The sequence below is a fragment of the Bos grunniens genome, chromosome 2, assembly GCF_055505025.1.
Source record: "Bos grunniens cultivar Pamir isolate PY7600 chromosome 2, Bosgru_T2T1.0, whole genome shotgun sequence".
Taxonomy (NCBI): domain Eukaryota; kingdom Metazoa; phylum Chordata; class Mammalia; order Artiodactyla; family Bovidae; genus Bos; species Bos grunniens.
Window position 1 is genome coordinate 51,207,586 of NC_141166.1, and position 21,029 is coordinate 51,228,614.

Here is a 21,029-nt window from a genome sequence, read left to right on the forward strand (position 1 = left end):
AAGATGGTAACGATAACCCTGTATGTGAGACAGCAAAAGAGACACAGATGTATAGAATAGTCTTTTGGACTCTGTGGGAGAAGTTGTGGGGGGAATGATTTGGGAGAATGGCATTGAAATATGTATAATGTCATATAGGAAATGAATTGCCAGTCCAGGTTCAATACAGGATACAGGAAGCTTGGGGCTGGTGCACTGGGATGACCCAGAGGGATGGTATGGGGAGGGAGGTGGGAGGGGGGTTCAGGATGGGGAACATGTGTACACCCATGGTGGATTCATGTTGATGTATGGCAAAACAAATACAATATTGTAAAGTAATTAGCCTCTAATTAAAATAAATAAATTTAAATTAAAAATATATATAAAGCAGAGACATCACTTTGCCGACAAAGGTCCATATCATCAAAGCTATGGTTTTTTCAGTAGTCAGGTATGGTTGTGTGAGTTGGATCATAAAGAAAGCCAAGTGCCGAAGAATTGATGCTTCCAACTGTGGTGTTGGAGAAGACTCTTCAGAGTCCCTTGGACTGCAAGGAGATCCAACCAGTCCATCCTAAAGGAGATCAGTCCTGAGTGTTCATTGGAAGGACTGATGTTGAAGCTGAAACTCCAATCCTTTGGCCACCTGATGCGAAGAACTGACTCATTTGAAAAGACCTTGATGCTGGGAAAGATTGAGGGCAGGAGGAGAAGGAGGCTACTGAGTATGAGATGGTTGGATGGCATCACCAATTCAATGGACATGAGTTTGAGCAAACTCTTGGAAATCATGAAAGACAAGGAAGCCTGACGTGCTGCAGTCCTTGGGCTTGCAAGGAGTCGGACATGACTTAGCAACTGAATAGCATGTTACCCAAGTATGATGTTACCCAAGTATGATAAAACAGACTTTTTGCTTCTGTGTTCCTCCCCCCATCCCTGCCCCTTCACATACACACACATACCCCACCATCACCACACCATCACCACAACATGCATGTAATGCTAGGATCCAGAAAAGATCAGGTAACTCAGACTGAATACACCAATTTAATATACCAACTGTGTTGAACTCACTGCTGATACAGAAGAGTGACCTTAACTTTTGAATTACTCTGCAAAGTTCAGGAGGAGGTAAATATAGTCTAGGCTAATTCCTTTATTATGAATATCAAGAGAAGAGCCCAAGTTTTCTGTTGTAAGCAAATTCCTTGCCATAATTATCACTATCCCATCCCTAGCACCACTGAGGGTGCCCCAAAGACAAACTTTGCTGGTATCAGCAGTCAAGGCACACACTTTAAGGTTGGTGTTTTGGGATTTGCTTTTGGCTGCAGCCTGTTCCTCAGAGATTTTCATAGGGACGCTTTTCAGCTCTCTCTCTTTTCTGTCCTATCTCCAAGACATCAATATTCCTTCCCTCTTTTGGCTCACTGCCCAGACAAAAACATGAAACCAAATTCAGTTATAGGAAATTATGGCGTGAGAGAGAATAATGTCTTTATTAAGGTGAATTATTCCTTCTGGTTCTGTTTAATCCAGATATAGTCATTTCATATTTTTACTTGGCTTGGAAAAAATTGAACTTAGGAATTCTGAGCATGAGTTAAATCATTAAAGTCCAAAGCTGCCATGGAACCTTGAAAATAATAATAATAGGGAGCACTTTGATGATTTTTTCACATTTGGGATGACTTCTGCAGTGATTCTTTGCAACTCCTTCAGTGAGTTAAAATCCTTGTTCCTTCATGATCAGTTTTGGCTTCAACCTTAGGTAAGTTCTTATATTTTCAGGAACCATGATATCTTATCCCTAAAGGGAGTGACTTATTTCTTGAGTTAATTTTAATATTCTTTCTTATCTGGAATGCTCATGGCAAGATAAAAAGAGTTCTACTGTTTCATTATTTCAAAAACACATTATATGGCTTTCTCTGGACTGATGTATGTATTTGAAACTACAAAATATGTTTAGAATTCTTTTACTAGTATCTTACCTTCTTCATGGTATTGGTCAATTGATTGTATAAAAATTTAGTTTGATATTAGTCTTCTTTGCTTCCTTGTAACTGAAGGCCATAGGGTCACCTCAGGATGAGTTCTACCACTACCTGGCATTGGGGTCTGACATTATGGTTTAGAAAGACATGCTTAGCCTTGAGCATTTTTCAGTTATAAGACCATGTTCTGTGAAAGATCAGGTTTGTTTGTTTTGCTGGTTAGTTGATTTATTAAAAGTAGCAGTGGATACTGTATTCACATGTTTTTTCTAAAGGGAAAAATCCATTTAAAATATAAGATTCCAGTAATATTTTTATAGTATTGCAGTGTCAAAGCAGGGAAGCAAATGTGTTATAACCCTGTAATTAATTCCACCAGTGCTCTCTCATTCACTTACCAGATTTAAATTAAATTCAGTAAACATTATTGAATACCTTCTGCAAGGAATAGGTAGTCTCTACCTCTAAGAAATTTGCAATTTAATGGCCATGAAGGAATGTACTCAACCAACAGTTAACTAGCCAAACTGGTATTATTGATTTAATAAAGAATACCAGAAATATAGTCATGAAAATATTGGACTCTCCCCCCTCATAAATTTTTACTGGATAGGATGCTAAAGGGACCTTGAAAGTCATCTGACTCAACTATCTCACCTTTAAATACAAGTTTATTTTATTCTTTTAGAGTAATCTGTATTGGTTGTAGAAAGTTTAGAAAATGTAGAAAAGTGAAAAGAAAAAATCAAACACTCGAAGTCCCTCCACTACAAAGCAGTTATTATTAGCCTTCTTGGTATATTTCCTTCCAGTCTCCTTCTCACATATTTTATTTTTTTTACATACATGAGATAATATTAAATATGCAGTTTTATGCATTGATTATTTTTCATAAAATATTCTGAATGATCCTTTCCCAGTGCTATTAAAAGCACTTGGTAAACATTTTTAAAGCTAAATAATTTTCAAGTGTTGGATCAATCACAACTTAGACATTCTTCTCTTTAGGTTGTTTACCACTGTTTCACTCGAGTGGCTTTGGGCTTAAAACATTCTCAGGATAGAGTCTGAAGTAGGTTTATGGGTCAAAGTAGATGAACATTTTTAAGGCCTCTTGCAAGATAGTTTTTGAACACCATGCATTTTGTATCTTGTATTTGCCTTTATCTTCACAGCAGGTTTCATTAGCCTTCCATACACATACTACAGGCTCTTCTGCCTTTTAATTGGCAAGGAAATCACCAGGAACTGAATACACACTGGAGGGAGGAGATAAGCAGAGTAATCAAAATCAGCTCCCAAGAAGCTAAGCTTCTAGTAGTGCCCGCCTTAATTTGTGTTATCTCCTTTTGAAGTTGCATAGACCTTGACTTGCAGAAAGTTAATGGCTCCTTACTTATGGAATTGAGTGGAGGAGGCAGAAATTAGATTAGATTCATACATCTCTAGGAGCCAGTGAGTTTCCGGTAATTGTTGCTAATAACAATTTCAAGCAACACAGCTTTTTCTAATAGCTGTGAAGTGGTGTGAGCAGAATCCTGAGAAAGAGATAGTCACTGCTGTTACCCACATGTCATCATGAGGAAGCTAGTTTATTTTGGGCTAGGTCCAAAGACTGGGGGTTCACTGGGGTCCAGTACAGCCTGGAACATCATATTAATTCTGAGACTGAAAGACCTGAGGGGGAACCCCAAGCACTCTCCTGGGCCTCTGGGAGCCTCTCAATGGAGTGTGGACACAGGCTGGGTGGTCTGAAACTTCTGCAGACTCAGCCCCCTCTTCTGGCTTGAGCCAGAGTCAGGTCACAGCAGAGTGGACTCCGGGTCAGCCTTAAGGTTGCCCAAATAGCATCTCATTCTCAAGCACAGACAAGTGGAATGTGAAATAGAATTTCTGACAGAGATGCCAGCTTTCCAAGGGATCTTGGTCTGCTTCCAGCCCTTTGCAGACTTGAATACTCATAAGTGTCCTCTCAGTTCTCTCTGCTACTGCTAAGTCGCTTCAGTCGTGTCTGACTCTGTGCGACCCCATAGATGGCAGCCCACCAGGCTCCCCCATCCCTGGGATTCTCCAGGCAAGAACACTGGAGTGGGTTGCCATTTCCTTCTTCAATGCATGAAGGTGAAAAGTGAAAGTGAAGTCGCTCAGTCGTGTCCGTGCCCGACTCCTAGCGACCCCATGGACTGCAGCCTACCAGGCTCCTCCATCCATGGGATTTTCCAGGCAAGAGTACTGGAGTGGGGTGCCACTGCCTTCTAAAGATAAATACATCCATTCTAAATGCTTTCCTTAGAGCACCTCCTCGATATTTTCTGACTGGTTTTCTAACTCCTCCCCTCCCCGCTAACCAGTGGAAACTAGTAGTAGGAGTCTAACCAGAACTGGCCAGAACGGGGGTTACCTCACAGGCTACACCTTTCTGTTTTTTACAGTCTGAGCCACACTTGCTTTCTTAAATAACGCATTTAGAAACTGGTTTAGATCAGCTGAAGGTCTCTTGAGATCTCTGAATTTTTTCTTGCCATGTTTTCAAATAACCAGTCATAAGCCATACTACTTATAAAGCACTTATAAAGTGTAATATTTATGTGTTTCCTCTCAATTTTGGATAAGATCATTGTTTTGTTAACCCAGCGGCCAGTTGGCTTACCATCAAGTTCATATTTATTCTTGATTTTATCATTACAGATTCAGTTTATAGAGAAAGAGGCTTAAACTTGGCCTTCTATTACCTCCGCTGCTTTTAAATCTAAGACATTGAGGTGTTCTTTGTGTGAGCCCTCCAGTCCTGTGGAAATGCTTTCCAAACTCAAAAAGTGTCCTATGAATTGCTATAATATTTATACAATCGTTTTCTCAGCCCCCCAAAGTTATAGAACATCCCAGCCACCACCACCACCATCCAGCTGAAATAGATAGAGGGTTCATGTTTCACAAACAAAGTCTGTTTGCTCTCACCCTAGCTTTTTTCTCTTAATTCCCACCTCAGATGCCCATCTTTACTTGTCATTGAGGTTGGGAGTAGCTTAAATCTCAGACCTTCTGGGTTTTCTTGGCCCAGAGAGTCTTGGCAAATGCAAGGTGATAGGAGGCTGTGGGCTCAAGCAGTGCTAGACTCTCTACACAAGCTTCATAAATGATTGATCAGTTGAGAAAAGCAGCATTTCTGAGATTTTATAGATAATAAGGAATAAGATTAAGTAGTCCAGATAAAGACTTTATTAAAACAGCCATTATAATAGATTGTTTAGGCAGAGAACCAAGTCAATCCTTGAAGTGAGTGTAAATTTTTTATTGTGCCAGTAGAAACCAATGGCAATGTACTGGATGTGTATGTTGGATTTATGAGTATAATTCAACATGGAAACTAGCATGTGAATGCATGGATTGTGTAAATGTTGATGATAAGCCAGAGGATATATTAAGTGGAATTGGTCTTAAAATAAAGAAAGTTATAACTTGTTGGCTTGGTATTATACATATAAATTTATATTATTTGATTTATAACTACAAGATTTATGTGCAGAACTCACTGCTTTTTATAATGCTGCTTCTTCAACATGTATTCCTAGCTATAACTGTGTTTCAAAAGAACCATTCTATTTCGGATTTTGACAAGGTAGGTTGAGGGTGATCTCTGTAGAGCAATGTTATTTTCCAGTAATATTGCAAACTACAGGCTTAAGTATGAGTTTGTGTAATGAGTCATGCTGGGAGCTCTCTGTCTCTCTTGGGCCCCATGTTCCTCCCCTGAGACATTTATGCAGACTCGAGTCTCTGAGCAGTGCTGTGTATCTGCTTCATCCCTTGGACTTGATATGTTTAGAATCAATTTTAAATTAGAAAGAGAAGTCTAAACATAAATGTCACTTTTGAATGACTTGCAGATTTCTTTTCTCCCTACTTTTTCACGTTGCCTTCTTAACTAACAACCACCACCAAAGGAAGAGGCATCTTAGAGAAGTTAGATTCCAGTTAAGGTTCCCTTTGAGTGCTGTGTAACTAAAATGACTACTTACCACTACTTAGGAAACAAAGAGGAAAATCTCAAAGATCAAAGGGAGTTGTTGAAGTTAGAGACATAAAAAGACTCACATACTTAAAAAAAAAATACTGTAAAGTAATTAACCTCCAATTAAAATAAATCAATTTGTATTTTAAAAAATGCACATAAAAAAAACTCTTCATGTTTCCTACCCTCATCCCTATTTTTTTTTTCCCTTTGAAATATCAGGGAAGTCTCACCTTATCAGTTGATAGGAAGGTGTTTTATGGGATAAATAACATAGGTTTTGAGTTAGACTTGGGTTCAATTCCATGATTTGTATTTTCCAGGCTGTGCAAACTTGAGCAAGTTACTTAATGGATTTCTGAGGATGGGTTGAGGTGATCTGTGGAATGCTTAACTCATAGTAAATGCTTAATAACTTTTGGTTATCATCAGTGAGATGACAGTATCATTGATCACCACCACCACCTTCATATCATGGTAATCATGGCCTCCAGCACCGTCATCGCCACCAGCATCATCATCTCCTCATTCTCCAGGTTTTCCTCCTACCTCTCTGAACCCTCCTCTTCTCAAGCCTCCTATACAGACTCTCTTCCAAACCCTAAATAATTGAGGTTCCTGAGGCTTAGGTCCTCTCTCACTACACTTTCTCCCAGGCAGTCTCATCCACAGTGAAGGCGTCCTGTCTCAGCCATTGCTGATGATCGCCAAATCCATGACTCCTGCCCAGATCTCTGTTCTAAGCTTCAAACATTATATCCATCTGTCCAGTGGACATCTAGCCTTGAATGTCCCAGAAGCACTTCAAACTAAAACTCAATGCATTTTCCTTCCCCTCATCTTGTGCCTTCTCTTTGTTTCTTGTCTTAAAGAAGGCATCACCTTTCACCCTGTTATCAAAGCAAGAAAACTCAATGTCATTCTTGACTCTTCTTTCCCCTTCCTCCATTGTTCAGTCGATGAATGGTGCCCATTACGCCTTTTGGGCTCTAAGCTTCATGTGGGTAGGAACTATTTGAGAACTGGAAATCTCAGTATCTGGCACAGCACTCAATAAGTAATTATTGAATGAATGAATAAAGGAGTGAATAAAAGTCCTGAATATCCCCACTTCCTTCCATTTCCTCTTCCTCTTTTGCAGTACAGGCCACCGTCAGTTCTCAGCAACTTAATTCACAATTTATCAATCCCATAGTCGAAATATCCTAACCGATCTCCCTGCTCCTAGAGTTGCAGTCCTCACCTGCCCCAAGCACCACTGCAGCTCATTTGCCACACTGCAGTTCAAGAGTTTTCATGAAACCCAAGAATCTGACCATGATCATGCCTCTTCCCTGCTAAAAGCACTTCAGTGAGTCTCAGGAATTATCCTGATTTGATGCTCTGCTTTACAGCTGTTTAAAGTGGAAGTGTTAGTTGCTCAATCTTGTCCAACTCTTTGTGATCCCATGGACTATAGCCCACCAGGCTCCTCTGTCCATGGGATTTCCCAGGCAAGAATACTGGAGTGGGTTACCATGTCCTCCTCCAGGGGATCATCCTGATCCAGGGGTCGAACCCAGGTCTCCTGCATTACAGGCAGATATTTTACCATCTGAGCCACCAGGGAAGCCCTTACGGCTATTATCCCAGCCCAATTTCAATCTGAAAAATGGCCAGGATTGGACAGTAATGATATGATCACCCTGTACCTAATCTATTGTCTGCTTTCATTTATAGCTCATTGCTCCTCACTCTTTCTTCACTCCTACGTGTTATCTAGTCTTATTGAACTTAAAGCTTTTGATGGTGTACTCACTGTTCTCACAAGCTCTTTCTTCTGCCTGAATAGTCCCTTCTGTCTTTGCCTGGCAGACTCCTACCATCCTGGTCTCAGGGTAAAACTTCTTTACAGAGGAGTCTTCTTTGAGCCCCCAAGGTTATGTCAGGTACCTCTTCCTTCATATTCCCATATCATCTTGCATCCTAGCTCTTGCCTCACTGTTTTCACTACCTGTTAACTTCTGTGGATTCCCCACTAGCCTCAAAGCTCTCCCAGGTCAGTGACCACATCTGCTCACTGCACAGTTGAATCTGGTTCCTAACCCAGAGGCCCCCATATAGATGGCATTAAGCAAATGACTGAATTAAAGCATCCCATGCTATTAGGATGATCAAGGTACACATGTAGAAAAATAGTCTTCCATAGTAAATCTTCTGGGAATATGGCTGATTTGTGACTGTAAACAGTATATTGTCTTCTTGCTTCTGTTCATCGTGTTTGTAATAATAGTGGAAATGATTCTCTGTTCCTTTGATTAAAAGTTCGTTCTAGGACAGGATTTGGAGTTGGTACACACTGTCAATTCCAGGAAGTCTTGCAGGTGATAATGTTGCAAAACAAAGCAAAGAACAGCTGTTCTCTAGCCTTTTCAAGCAGTTGAGGCTGCTTTTATTTCAACTTTGTACAGCAGATTGGTTTTTAAAGTTATTTGCTTTGAAGTTAAAATGAAATTTACTCTCATTATTCTAATGTATTGTAGATTGCTTCAGTTCCAAATTCTATTCTTATACTAATAAAAATGAATATATAATGCCTCATGCTTCTGATATAATTATTTGTATTGTTTTACTTGAAAATTTGAAATTGTGTGCTTTTAGATAATCAAGTTTACACTGATATTTGATCTGCCAGAGAATGCAACCTCTTTTTTTTTTTCACATTCATTGGCTAGAAAGAAGTTCTAGAACAGAACTAGAACTAGAAAGAGCCACAGAAATAGAACTAGGCCCAGGTCTAGGATGGACCTACCTAGGGGTCTGTGAACATCATTCTAGTAAATGAAAAGGAATGTTCATCATTTTTATTCCAAACAGAAATAGCTTTAGTGATTTTATTACAAAACCAATACACATTCACCCCCCCAAAAAAAATTCAGGAAAGATAAAGAAGAAAATAAAAATCGTCTATACTCCCACTTTTAGGCTACTACATTCAACATTTTAGGGTATATGTTTCTCACCTTTTTTTCCGGCATATGTAGATGTATCAATACAGTTCTTGAAATGAAAATGGTATCTTTCCACACATATGGCTTTAATATGTGTTTTTCCACATGAATAAAGAGCATGTTAGGAAGTTTCGCTTTCTAGTGTACTGAGTGGTGTATTTCCCCTTTCTCCACCCCTCATTAAGAAAACTTAAATCTGTATTACTTTTTGAATCAGCCAGGCATTTGAAGGAAACAAAAGCCATGCTAGCTGTTTTAAGCAGAAAAACAGAAAATTTTAAAATTTGATATTTTAAAAGACAGGTGTTTATAATATTGTTGGGAAGTCTAGGAGAGGGATGTTATTCTCATCCTTGTTCCCCATCTCATAAATGATCTTAAACATCTCTGTCCCTAAAGGACTAGGCAATTGTTTACCCCTCTGCTTGGAATGCACTTCCCCTAGATACCACATGGCTCTCTTACCACCTCCACACTTTGTTTAACCGTCACCTGCTCAGTAAGACCTTTCCTGATCTCGTATTTAAAGTTGCAAACTGACCTTTCTTCCAGCCTTCCAAACGCTTCTCTGTTTTTTTCTCCACAGTACCTATGACTTTCTAAATAATTACATGACTTTCTTTTATTGCCTGACACCCCCACCCCTTGAGAAAATGGATCGTTAAATATACTATTTATTATTGACTCTTCACTACCTGGAGCAGTGTCTGGGCACATTTTTTAAATGAATATGTTTCTTTATACACGTGTCATTGTGTGCTTGTCTAATAATTTAGTATGAATTAATTCCTGATGTCAAAGATATGCACAAACTTGCCCAGAAAGGTTTTAACAATTTGTTCTTCCAACAAAAGTCAATGGAAATGTCTTTTACCTGATACCCTCACCAACATCATGCCCTCATCGCACTATTCTTTCCATTCCTTGAGCTCCCTCTGTTTATCCCCACTGGATATATTTGCATTAACTCCTCCCTCCTCCCAGAATGCTCTCCAGCCGCAATTCTTCCCATTACTGAAGTCCCACTTTAACTGTTATCTCCTTAGAGAAGCCTCCCCTGGCCGTCAGCTGTAAAAGGCTTCCCAGTCACTCCATTTCACATCACCCTACTTTATTTTCATTATAAGCATATTTCACTACCAGATTATTTTCTTGTGTGTATGTTTATTTGTGTTCTCTCTCTAGAATGTAAGCTTCATGAAAATAAGAGTTTCATACGTCTTTTCAACGCTTATCTCCAGTAAATATGTGTTTGATAGTGGAATAGACCCTGGGTACTGTCATTTTTTCATTATGACTAACTACTGGGTGGGAAGTAGATTTAACAAGAATTATTTTTCTAGACTGGTGAAGCTGAGCAACTTTTCAAGTATGAAAGCTGCTTTTTTGAAAAATAGCAAATGCTAAGATGACCTAGAAGTTGAAATATTCAGTTCGCATATTTGTTTTAGATATGCTGTATCTGATTTCTTGTATTTCTGATAAGTTGCATGGTTTCTTAAGTTTCTGAAGCCTTCTTTCTCATTTATGTCAACATTAGTATCCGTAAAGTAGGATTCCTTCTGCAGATTGTACTCACATACTGTTGTTTTCTTTTCATCTCCACAGCTTTTGGAAAGAACCAACAGTGTTTTTGAAGAGTCAGATTCCGGTGCTACCAAGAGTCCACTCCATTTAGCTGTAAGTCAGATGCTGTGGGTAGCTTCACCGTGTTACAGAAGAACCCTAAGTGTTCCCAAGAGTAGGCTGCTCTTAAAAGGAAAGCAATTGTTACACATTTTAGCAGTGTTTAAAATTATCTAGTAATAATAATTACTAACTGAGGAAATGTTTTATTTTTATTTTAGAGATGTAAATATAGACAACAAGCATTGAACTGTAGATAATTGAATACCATAGTTAAAAACTTGTGAGATATTTAAACACAGACTTGTGAGAGCAAGATGAAAATGTGCATGAAAGCGACTCTGCAGCTTCTGCTGAGGCTTGAAATCGAGGTCTCATAGGAAGAATCAGACCCTGCTTTTTGTAATCTGGTGAGATTTGGGAAGGAGGTAAAAGTGAAAGTGTTAGATGTTCAGTCGTGTCCCACTCTTTGCGACCCCATGGAGTATAACCCACCAGGCTCCTCTGTCCATGGAATTCTCCAGGCAAGAATACTGGAGTGGGTAGCCATTTCCTTCTCCAGGAGATCTTTCTGACCCAGAGGTCAAACTCTGGTCTCCGACATGACAAGCAGATTCTTCACCATCTGAGCCACTAGGGAGGCGAGCAGGAGTTATTTTGTCACCAATAAAGCTTCCTCTCCACATCCCATCATTGAAAGGAAATGCAATAGCTTAGAGTGAGAATCACCAAACTCTCCCTGAGGGTGACAGAACTGAGAAGCTTACCACCACTCTATGTCTGTGAAGGTCTTGCTAATCAACAGCTGTTCCCTAGAAACCTCTCGGACTGACAGCAGCCAGCTCACCTGCGCAAGGCACTGCTGAGTTGTGAGACCACAGTACAGGGCCATCAAGATGTTTGGACGCAGCTAGAGACTGGATACTGGGAAGAGTAGGATGCTGGGTCTCTATGTTTAACAGTTATGACATTGCACTCAGTACCACGCACACATAAGCACGTTTTCAGTTTCATTCTGATGAAAAATTGAGATGGAGATTTTGGAGAGCTGAGAGGAGTATTTTATTGATGGACACACATAGAAATTCAGCCAGGGTAGGAAGGGATGAGGATTGGGATGAACTGAGGCAGATAGGAATGTAGGAAGGAAGGGATGAGGCCATCCCATGAGTTCTGGGATGAACTGATCACACTCCATGGAGGCTTTCCCTCCTTGCCAGGCTCCTCAGGTACTCACCAGCCCATCTGCTAGCATCTCACTCACCACCCTCTGCCACATCTACCGACATAACCACTGTATGCACAGTGATAAATATGCACACGCCGAGTCCTGTGAAAGCAAGCCAAAATGTCCACGAGTCTTTCTTCTGGACATGGGCTTAGAGTAAAAAAGGTGGGTGGATATTTATATGTATAAAATTTTATACCAGTTGTCTCTTAGTACAATCACTGCAGATGGTGACCGCAGCCATGAAATTAATAGATGCTTGCTCCTTGGAAGGAAAGCTATGACAAACCTAGACAACATGTTAAAAAGCAGAGACATTACTTTGCCAACAGAGGTCCATCTAGTCAAAGCTATGGTTTTTCCCGTATCATGTATGGATGTGAGAGTTGGACCATAAAGAAGGCTGAGCACCAAAGAACTGATGCTTTTGAACTGTGGTGTTGGAGAAGACTCTTGAGAGTCCCTTGGACTGCAAGGAGATCCAACCAGTCAATCCTAAAGGAAATCAGTCCTGAATATTCATTGGAAGGACTGATGCTGAAGCTGAAGCTCCAGTGCTTTGGCCACCTGATGCAAAGAACTGACTCATTGGAAAAGACCCTGATGCTGGGAAAGATTGAGGGCAGAAGGACAAGGGGACGACAGAGGATGAGATGGTTGGATGGCATCACTGACTCAATGGACATGAGTTTGAGCAACTCTGGGAGTTGGTGATAGACAGGGAAGCCTGGTGTGCTGCAGTCCACAGGGTTGCAAAGAGCTGGAGACGACTGAGTGACTTAACAAAAAACAAAACAGGTTGCTCTAAAGGTTGACCCTAGAACCTCTGCTCAGCCATCTGCTGGGCCTGGGGAAGTTAGCCCAAGGCTGGGCATTCACAGAAGCTCTAGCTGCCCTAAGAGATGCCTATCAGAAAGGTTATCTCAGATAGAATTCTCATGTCCTTTGACAGTGTGGTTGATTGCATTGCTAAGCCTGCTGGTAATCTGAGAAGAGAGCCTCTCAGCTTCCAAAAATTTTATAATCTCTCATTCTTTTTCTTTTTTCTTTCAAAAATTATTGAGTGCTTGCTGGGTGCTAGGTGTTCTGCTAAGTGTTATGGGTTTCTAGTCATGTAAAGACAGGGTGATATGGTATCACTGGAGAGAGAGGGGCTTGGTTAGTTCTCCAGCTGGCAGGGGTCTAGTAAGCACCCCCTGGAAAGAGGGGGTCCCAGCCAGCAGTCTTCTCATTAGCATCTCACCTGGACATGGTTTTCCCATCTGTAAATTAAAAAGGAGTGAGTTAATTAACAATCCCCAAACCCTTGCCAACTTGTTAATTTGTTGTATGATCTTGGGCAAAAACTAACCTCTTGTGTCTCAGTTTCCCCACCCATTATATGGGGAGAACAGCAGTATCTCTGTCATAGGGCCGTAGTGGGGATGACATGAGTTAATACATGTAAAACAGAACAGCACCTGGAGCTTATGTGGAATCAGCTGGGGCTTCATCTTTGCCCTTAGTAACATCAGTATCATTCTTTCCTTTAACATGTACTGACCGTGCATGTGCCAAGCACGGTTTCAGAAGCTGGAGAGAGAGCAGTAAACAAAATCCAACCACTGTTTTTGTAGGGTGTCCAGTCTAGGAAAGACAGTAGGCAAGTAAATGGACAACATAGCAGATGGCCAGAAGTGCATGCTGCTCATGCTACAACAGGAGCAGTGAGGTAGAGCGCGTCAAGGTGGCAGACGGGGTGATGTTTCTCACAGCGCAGAATCTCTTGTTTGAACAGCAACTCGATGAGCTACCCATTTGGTCTCTGACCAAAGAGTGTTCTGGGCAGAAGTGCAAAGTCCCTGGAATGAGCATCTTGGCGTGTTCCCAGAACAGCAGGGCCACCGTGGCTGAAGCAGAGTGATGAGGGGAGGGTGGTAGAGATGAGGTACGCATACTGTCAGCAGGTCGGGGAGTGCGGCACGGAGGCAGGGTAGGGCCTCAGACTCCAGTGGGAACTTTGACTGTTTTTCTGACACAATATGAAACCATTTGGAGGGTTTTGAGGAGACAGATGATGTGATACGGCTTTTATCTTAAAAGGATCACTTTAGCTTCTATGTTGAGTTTAAATTGTCAGGGAACAAAGCAGAAATAAGACAACCATGATAATGATGACTTTGACAGGGTGATAGCAGTGGGTTAATTCTAAAACTGTTTTGCATTTTTTTCCTGTAAATGGTGACACTTTTTAAAGAAATTAGTATATGCTCCAAGAACCCCAGAAGTATGCCCATCACCCTCCCCAGGACCTTCTGTAGCAATTAACTTGATTAAAACTCTAGACATATTATTTCTTCCATGGACAAGTGTACAATGAAAAAGAACCAGATGCCCCCAAACCTTGACTGCCCCCAAGAAACCTGACCTGCCTTGAGTTACTATTTCCTGGCTGAATGATTCAAGTCTCCAGGGTTATCCGCCCAGTGAATTTCATAAGCATTTCATCCACTTGAAAAAAATTAAATTGAGAAACAAGGCTATGCAAATGAAAGGCTCCAGCTGTCGAGTTTTCCAGATGGACCGGTTGTTTCATGGATTCTGCTGAGATTCCAAATTCTTTCTCCTGCTGCCCTCAGTTCCAATCTAAAACATTTAAAGAAATTAATCATGTTTAAGAAATATTTAAGTTACTTAATGAGATATTTTAAAGTCTTTTGTAAAAAAATTTGAAATGTTTGCTACTTCTAGTGAAGGCTTAAACTGGGTTATCTATTGAAAGCCAAAATACTACTTGCTTTTTGAACCAACATATTTGTTCTTTTGTGTGATTACTTCTTCCTTGAGTTATTTAAAAAATTATTTGTGGAACTAGCCACTGAACACCTGATTTAGGATGGGAATAGAAAGAAAAGTACGAGCTTGGTTCATCATGTACGGCCGACATGAGAAAGATCTTCTTTCCTTACTACCTGAATCTCTTTCAGAGAACTTGAAGTTTTATTGTGTTCTTTTTTATAGACTTTAAGAACCATATAACCACCTAAAGATAGAGTCATGCATGCATTTAGCCATAGAATAGAGTCCCATATTACATGGTAGTTTGTTTCTAGGGTTAAGCTCTAAAGTGTGAAGGTAAGTGAAAATTCTTGTATTATCAAGTTTACCTTTATTATTTCCCTTAAATTGCCCTGGATGTCTAATATACATAGTTTTATGTCTTCAACTCTGTATAGTAATGCTTTTGCATACTAAAATTCAAGAGATGTAGGCTTGATTAAATGAAGAGACAAGGGGAATTCTATACATAAATCTAGCCTTTCAACCATCCTCTCTGAATTTTCAAGTGCCTGGTATAGAAGAAAGCATGGATTGGAATTCTGAAGCTTTCCTTCAGCAGGTTTCACTCTATTTCATTTTAATGTTGAGCCTGTTTATGCTGTGCTCCTGTGTTCAGTTGTGCCCAACTCTTTGCGACACCATGGACTATAGCCTGCCAGTCTCCTCTGTCCATGGAATTTGCCAAGAAAGAATACTGGAATGGCTTGCCATTTCCTACGCCAGGGGATCTTCCCAACCCAGGGGTCGAACCCACATCTCCTGCAGCTCCTGTGTTGTAGGTAGATTCTTTACTCGCTAAGCCATCAGGGAAGCCCAAAAGTAAAGGTCATCAGATGACTTAGGTTCCGGCCCTGTTATAACATTAGCTGTGACCACCTTTAGACCACCTTGAGTCAGAGGACTAGAAAGTTTTATACTTCAAAGTAAACTTCAAGTTGCTATGGTAAAGCAAGAACATTCTTTGTATTCACTGGCAATCCATGAACTGAATACGCAGAATCTTGTGAGACAGCAAATAAAATAAGCATGATCTAATGTGGAAATGAAATACACTTGGAAATATCTAAAGAATGAAATGGCAGTAGTAAATTTAACACATGCAAATGGACTTATTTTTTGTTGTGAGAATGAAAAGGAGAAACGTCAGGGGTCTTGTACGGGAGTTAAGTTCGTGCCCTGCGATGTAACTCTGCAGTCCTGAACAGTGCTGATCCCTCTACATGAGCTTCCTCCCTGCATACATTTCTTTTTGCTCTGAGTTTTCTCTTTATTAATTTAAATATGTTAGCCATCGTGCTTTGTAGATATGCATGCAGTTTATAAGTTGCCAATTCTACTTTCCTCAGTTCAGTTCAGTTCAGTCACTCAGTCATGTCTGACTCTTTGCTACCCCATAAATTGCAGCATGCCAGGCTTCCCTGTCCATCATCAACTCCTGGAGTCCACCCAAACCCATGTCCATTGAGTCGGTGATGCCATCCAGCCATCTCATCCTCTGTTGTCCCCTTCTCCTCCTGTCCCCAATCCCTCCCAGCATCAGAGTCTTTTCCAATGAGTCAACTCTTCATATGAGGTGGCCAAAGTATTGGAGTTTCAGCATCAGTCCTTCCAATGAACACCCAGGGCTGATCTCCTTCAGAATGGACTGGTTGGATCTCCTCGCAGTCCAAGGGACTCTCAAGAGTCTTCTCCAACACCACAGTTCAAAAGCATCAATTCTTCGGCACTCAGCTTTCTTCACAGTCCAACTCTCACATCCATACATGACCACTGGAAAAACCATAGCCTTGACTAGATGGACCTTTGTTGACAAAGTAATGTCTCTGCTTTTTAACTGGACTAAAGTCAAATAACAAAAAGTGTAAATGTTTACTATCTTTGTCATCATAGTAAGTGACACTGAAGAAAGGAGCATTTGCAAATAGCATCTGGAACCTGCTATTATCTATGTGGACTCATGTCCCTTTGATGTAAAGTCAGGATTTCTACATAAACTGAGCCAGTGACTACCATTACAATTTAAAATGAGAAGAGGTGTTACACAAATTCAAGTTCAAGTAAGTGACAGGCTCAAGCCCAGGGTCAAGTGAGATAGACTGACTTATACTCTAATGTAGATGCTCCACCTTTACAGGAGGATAGGTGCTCCCAAGCTGGCTTAAATTGATGGCATGAGTTGATGATGGCTGAAACTAGATGATGGATATTTGGGAATCCATGACACTATCCTCTTTTCTTTGTATAAGTTTGAAACTTCCTATAATAAAAAAGATAAATGTATACCTTATGGCCCTGTCACACGCTTTCTGTAGATGCTCACAAGAAGCCCACAGCTCAGGCTCTGTGTGTGACTGAGAATTCCAGCTCCACCATAGAAGGCTGTGTGCCCATGAGAGGGTTGAGGAACATCTGTGCCTTCTGTGTCCTTGTTAGTAACAATGGGAATAACAGTAGCATCCAAGCCATGGGTTGTCCTAGCAAATAAGATTCTATATGTTCAATCCTGCCTGACACACAGCAAGTGCTCCATGAAATTAGCTGTTGCTTCTGAAGTTAGATTAGACTAAAGGCTTTCCATCTTAGATTTCTATTTGTTACTCAGCTCTCTGACCCATTATATGTAGGCACAAAAGTATTTTGAAAGTCAGTTAAATGGAATTACTGGGAAAGATTTAAGACACTGCCTAGAAGTGTAGATACTAGTGGTCACAGATTCTGAGTTTCAAATCCTGACTTTGTCACTTCCTAAGTGATCTTGGATGAATTCATTATCATTGCTTGATTTGTGTTTTTGTCTATAAAAAGGGTGTTTGCCAAGATTAGCACTCAACACAGTGCCCTCAATAAATAGTTGCTATTTTTAAAATATATTCTTATCACTAATACTAATAAATGATAATGTAATTATATTCATTCATTTATTCCTCAACTTATTGTTGAGTGTCTACTCTGTGCTGTGCATGAGTCTAGGATACAGTAGTGAGCAATACACACAAAGTACCTCCAATCTTAGATAACAAATTAATATGTAATAAGTATCAAGTGATAATAAATCCTATAAAGATAAAATAAAGCAAGATAAGTGGGCTGGAGAGTGCCTTATGTGTTGAGGAACACGGTAGTGATCTATTTTAATTGGGCTCTGGCAAGCCTCTAGATAAGGAAATGTTTGAAGCAGAATTACCAAAAAAGCCATGTGGCTCTTAGAGGCGGAAGAACTCTCCAGGCAGGGCAAACAGAAAGTACAGATGCAATGGCTGAGAGGAGAACATACTTTCTTTAATCATAGGGAGTGGGGAGGGGAGGCTATTGTGGTTGGAACAGAGTGAATGAGGGGCCATGCTGATGATCAAGGGTGAGGGAAGCCAAATCCTAAGGGTCTGAATGGTCATGGGAAGTTTTGGGTTGTGTTACCAATGAGTTTTCATCGAGGAGTGCTATGTCCAACTTGAGTTTTCAAAGATTTCATCTTGTGGCTGTTCAGTAATAGTTTGCTGGTGACTCAGATGATAAAGAATTTGCCTGCAATACAGGAGACCTGAGTTCGATCCCTGGGTTGGGAAGATCCCCTGGAGGAGGGCATGGCAATCCACTCCAGTATTCTCGCCTGGAGAATCCCCAGGGACAGAGGAGCCTGGCAGGCTACAGTCCATGGAGTCGCGAAGAGTCGGACGCAACTGAGCGATACAACACAGCACACAGCAAGGATGGGAAGGGAGGCTTTTGCCATCATGGCAACAGAGGATGTGGTATAGTGAAGAACTGGATAGATTCTGGATATATTTTAAAAAAGGAGTAGAGATGATCCTGGCTTGAAAGTAGAGATGATCATGTCGTTGAGGGCTACTAGTTACCCAACACCTGTGTGCAAATTGTAACAGATATGGATAGCTGTTTCCTGCCAGGTGCCTGACAACCTGATGACACCTCTGTTGGTGAACAAAAAAATGTCCCTTTCTTTCAGCAGACACACCCCTGTACCAGGGCATAGCAAGGCAGTGGGGAGAGATGGGGAAGATATTTTTAGCACTCGCTTGCCCCAGTGTTCCAAAGCTCTTGTGCAGGGCCACAACCCTGGGCTTAAGAGGGAAGATGAAGATGACTCCAAAATCTGGGGCCTGAGCAACTAGGAGGGTAAAATTGCCATTTACAGAGATGGAGCAAATTTTAGGAGGAAAATTAAGAACTCATTTTGGGACATGTTAAGCTTGAGGTGTATATTAGATATTCAATAGGCAATTGAATATACAAGTCTTAGAAAGTAACTGGGATATAAATTTGGGATTCATCAGCATATGAGTTATTATACTACACATATAATATATGTGTTTAATATGTAATATAATAACCATAATCATTCATAAAAATAATATAAGAAAGTTTTATAAACAATTCCTTTTAGTATTCTTTAAATCTTGTGGGTCCTTTTAATCTAGTTTTGTTATTGTTGTGGTTGATATGTACAGAGAAAAACATTCAAGTAGTTTTTAAAAAGATAAGTTAAAATAAGTCCATTTGCTTATTACTTTACCTCTCATTTCTAGAGTAACCACTGTTAAGTTTCCTTTGTATCTTCTAAAATTTCCTATGAATACAGAAATATACATAGGTACAGGTATGTGTCTATCTGAGTATATTTGCTTTTCATACAACAAAATCATTGTATTTATTATTTGCAGCTTTGTTTTTTTAAAAACATTTTTGATAGAGTTTGTTCAAATCACCCTTCACAAATATCACACCAATCTATACTGCCACCAACAGAGTGTAGATTGATTTTTTCCACCATGTCTTAACTAATACTGGACATGCCCAAACTTAATCACTGCCATTTGGTAGTTAAAAAATAGTACCATAAAAATTTACATGTTTTTTTCATATGTTTATTGACCTTTTATTTTTATTTTTCTTTGAACTGCCTTTTCATACCCTTTACACATTTTCCTAGTTTTTAAAAAGGCTTATGGAAGCTCTTTGTGTATTGAAGAAATCAGTCCTTAGTCTGCGCTAAGCATTTTTTCAAATAAATTGTGTCTAGGGTGATTGCTGCAGTGGAAAAATAGCATAGGAGACATGAGAGGCGACTTTGACTACTGAAGACACTGGGAACAGACTTTTCCTCTGTCTCCTCCTTTACTTCCCTCCACCAACCATCCCCCACCCCCACTGAATTCTTTTTTTTTTCTTTTATTTCAGTATCCTTGACCTTGTATGTGCACTACAGTTTTTTAACCTTATAGACTTAGTAAAAATTTCCTTTCAGACTTTTAGTTTTGTGTTTTAGTAGTATGAAGCCTCCTAACTTTAACACAGCGTAGGAGCTCACAATAGGACTGAACTTGGCCTTAATATATGGAATATACTTCCATAATTGTGTTTATGTTTTGATGATAATCAATGGAGAAAACAAGAGAAAAGGAAGCATCAACCATGTATTTTGCACTATGCAAAGGCTGTGAAGTTTTATTTCTTCTCATCCTCTCTGGAAGGCAACTTTTATTGCTCTTACTTTATAGATGAGTAAACAAACTCTAAGTGAAATTAAGAAACTCAGCCAGGATCACATGGTCGAAATTAAAATGTTGGACTGTAACAGAAGATCAGTATGCTTCTGTTGAATTACAAAGTCCACAGTGTTTTTAGTGATTTTTTTTTTCCTCCAGGTTTAACAGAAAAGCCGTCTGAAAAAATATTCGAATCTTACCAGTGTGTTTAGGACTGAGCTGACAGATAAAAGAATATATTAATTCACTTAGCTATTAACCTGTGTTAGATTATTGGATTAATAGATATAAGAATACATTGATACATTTAGTACCTTTGGAGTAAATTATTTGACAAAAGAGAAGGAGCATTAAAAGATTTATATGTACCTGTGAGGTCTGTGCATTGTAATTTTTCCATCTAGTTCTAGTTTCAGCTGTGTTTTAATAATTATGCCATGTGCTCTTTGAAGTAGTCTCCTTCCGTGACCCAGGAGGCTTAGCCCCTCAGATGGACTGTTGTGGGATTTAAGGTGAGCAAGCACTCGAGTTTGTGGTTTCTCCTTTGCAGGCGTACAATGGGCACCACCAGGCCTTGGAAGTCCTTCTGCAGTCGCTGGTAGACCTGGACATCAGGGATGAGAAAGGCCGCACTGCTCTGGATCTGGCTGCCTTTAAGGGACATACAGAATGTGTGGAAGCACTTATCAATCAAGGTGCATCCATCTTTGTGAAAGACAATGTAACCAAAAGAACCCCACTTCATGCCTCAGGTAGGTCTTGTCAGGAGTCTGGTTACATTAGTTTTGTGGCCCACTTATAAGTTTGAGTAAATGAATGGCGGCATCTTCCTTCATCCCAATTTTGAAAATATCCTCTTTCTATGTC

The 21,029-nt window shown here is 40.1% G+C and overlaps 1 protein-coding gene across 18 annotated transcripts in view; it reads left to right on the forward strand.

Annotated features, from left to right (window-relative positions):
* ANKRD44 (ankyrin repeat domain 44) overlaps positions 1-21,029 on the forward strand; it is a 311,506-nt gene that overhangs the window by 265,631 nt on the left and 24,846 nt on the right. For all 18 annotated transcript variants that reach the window (XM_086347858.1, XM_086347867.1, XM_086347758.1 and 15 more), the window contains 2 exons: positions 10,593-10,664; positions 20,713-20,914. In XM_086347858.1, coding sequence (XP_086203984.1) covers positions 10,593-10,664; positions 20,713-20,914 — 274 coding nt within the window. The remainder of the gene's footprint in view (positions 1-10,592; positions 10,665-20,712; positions 20,915-21,029) is intronic.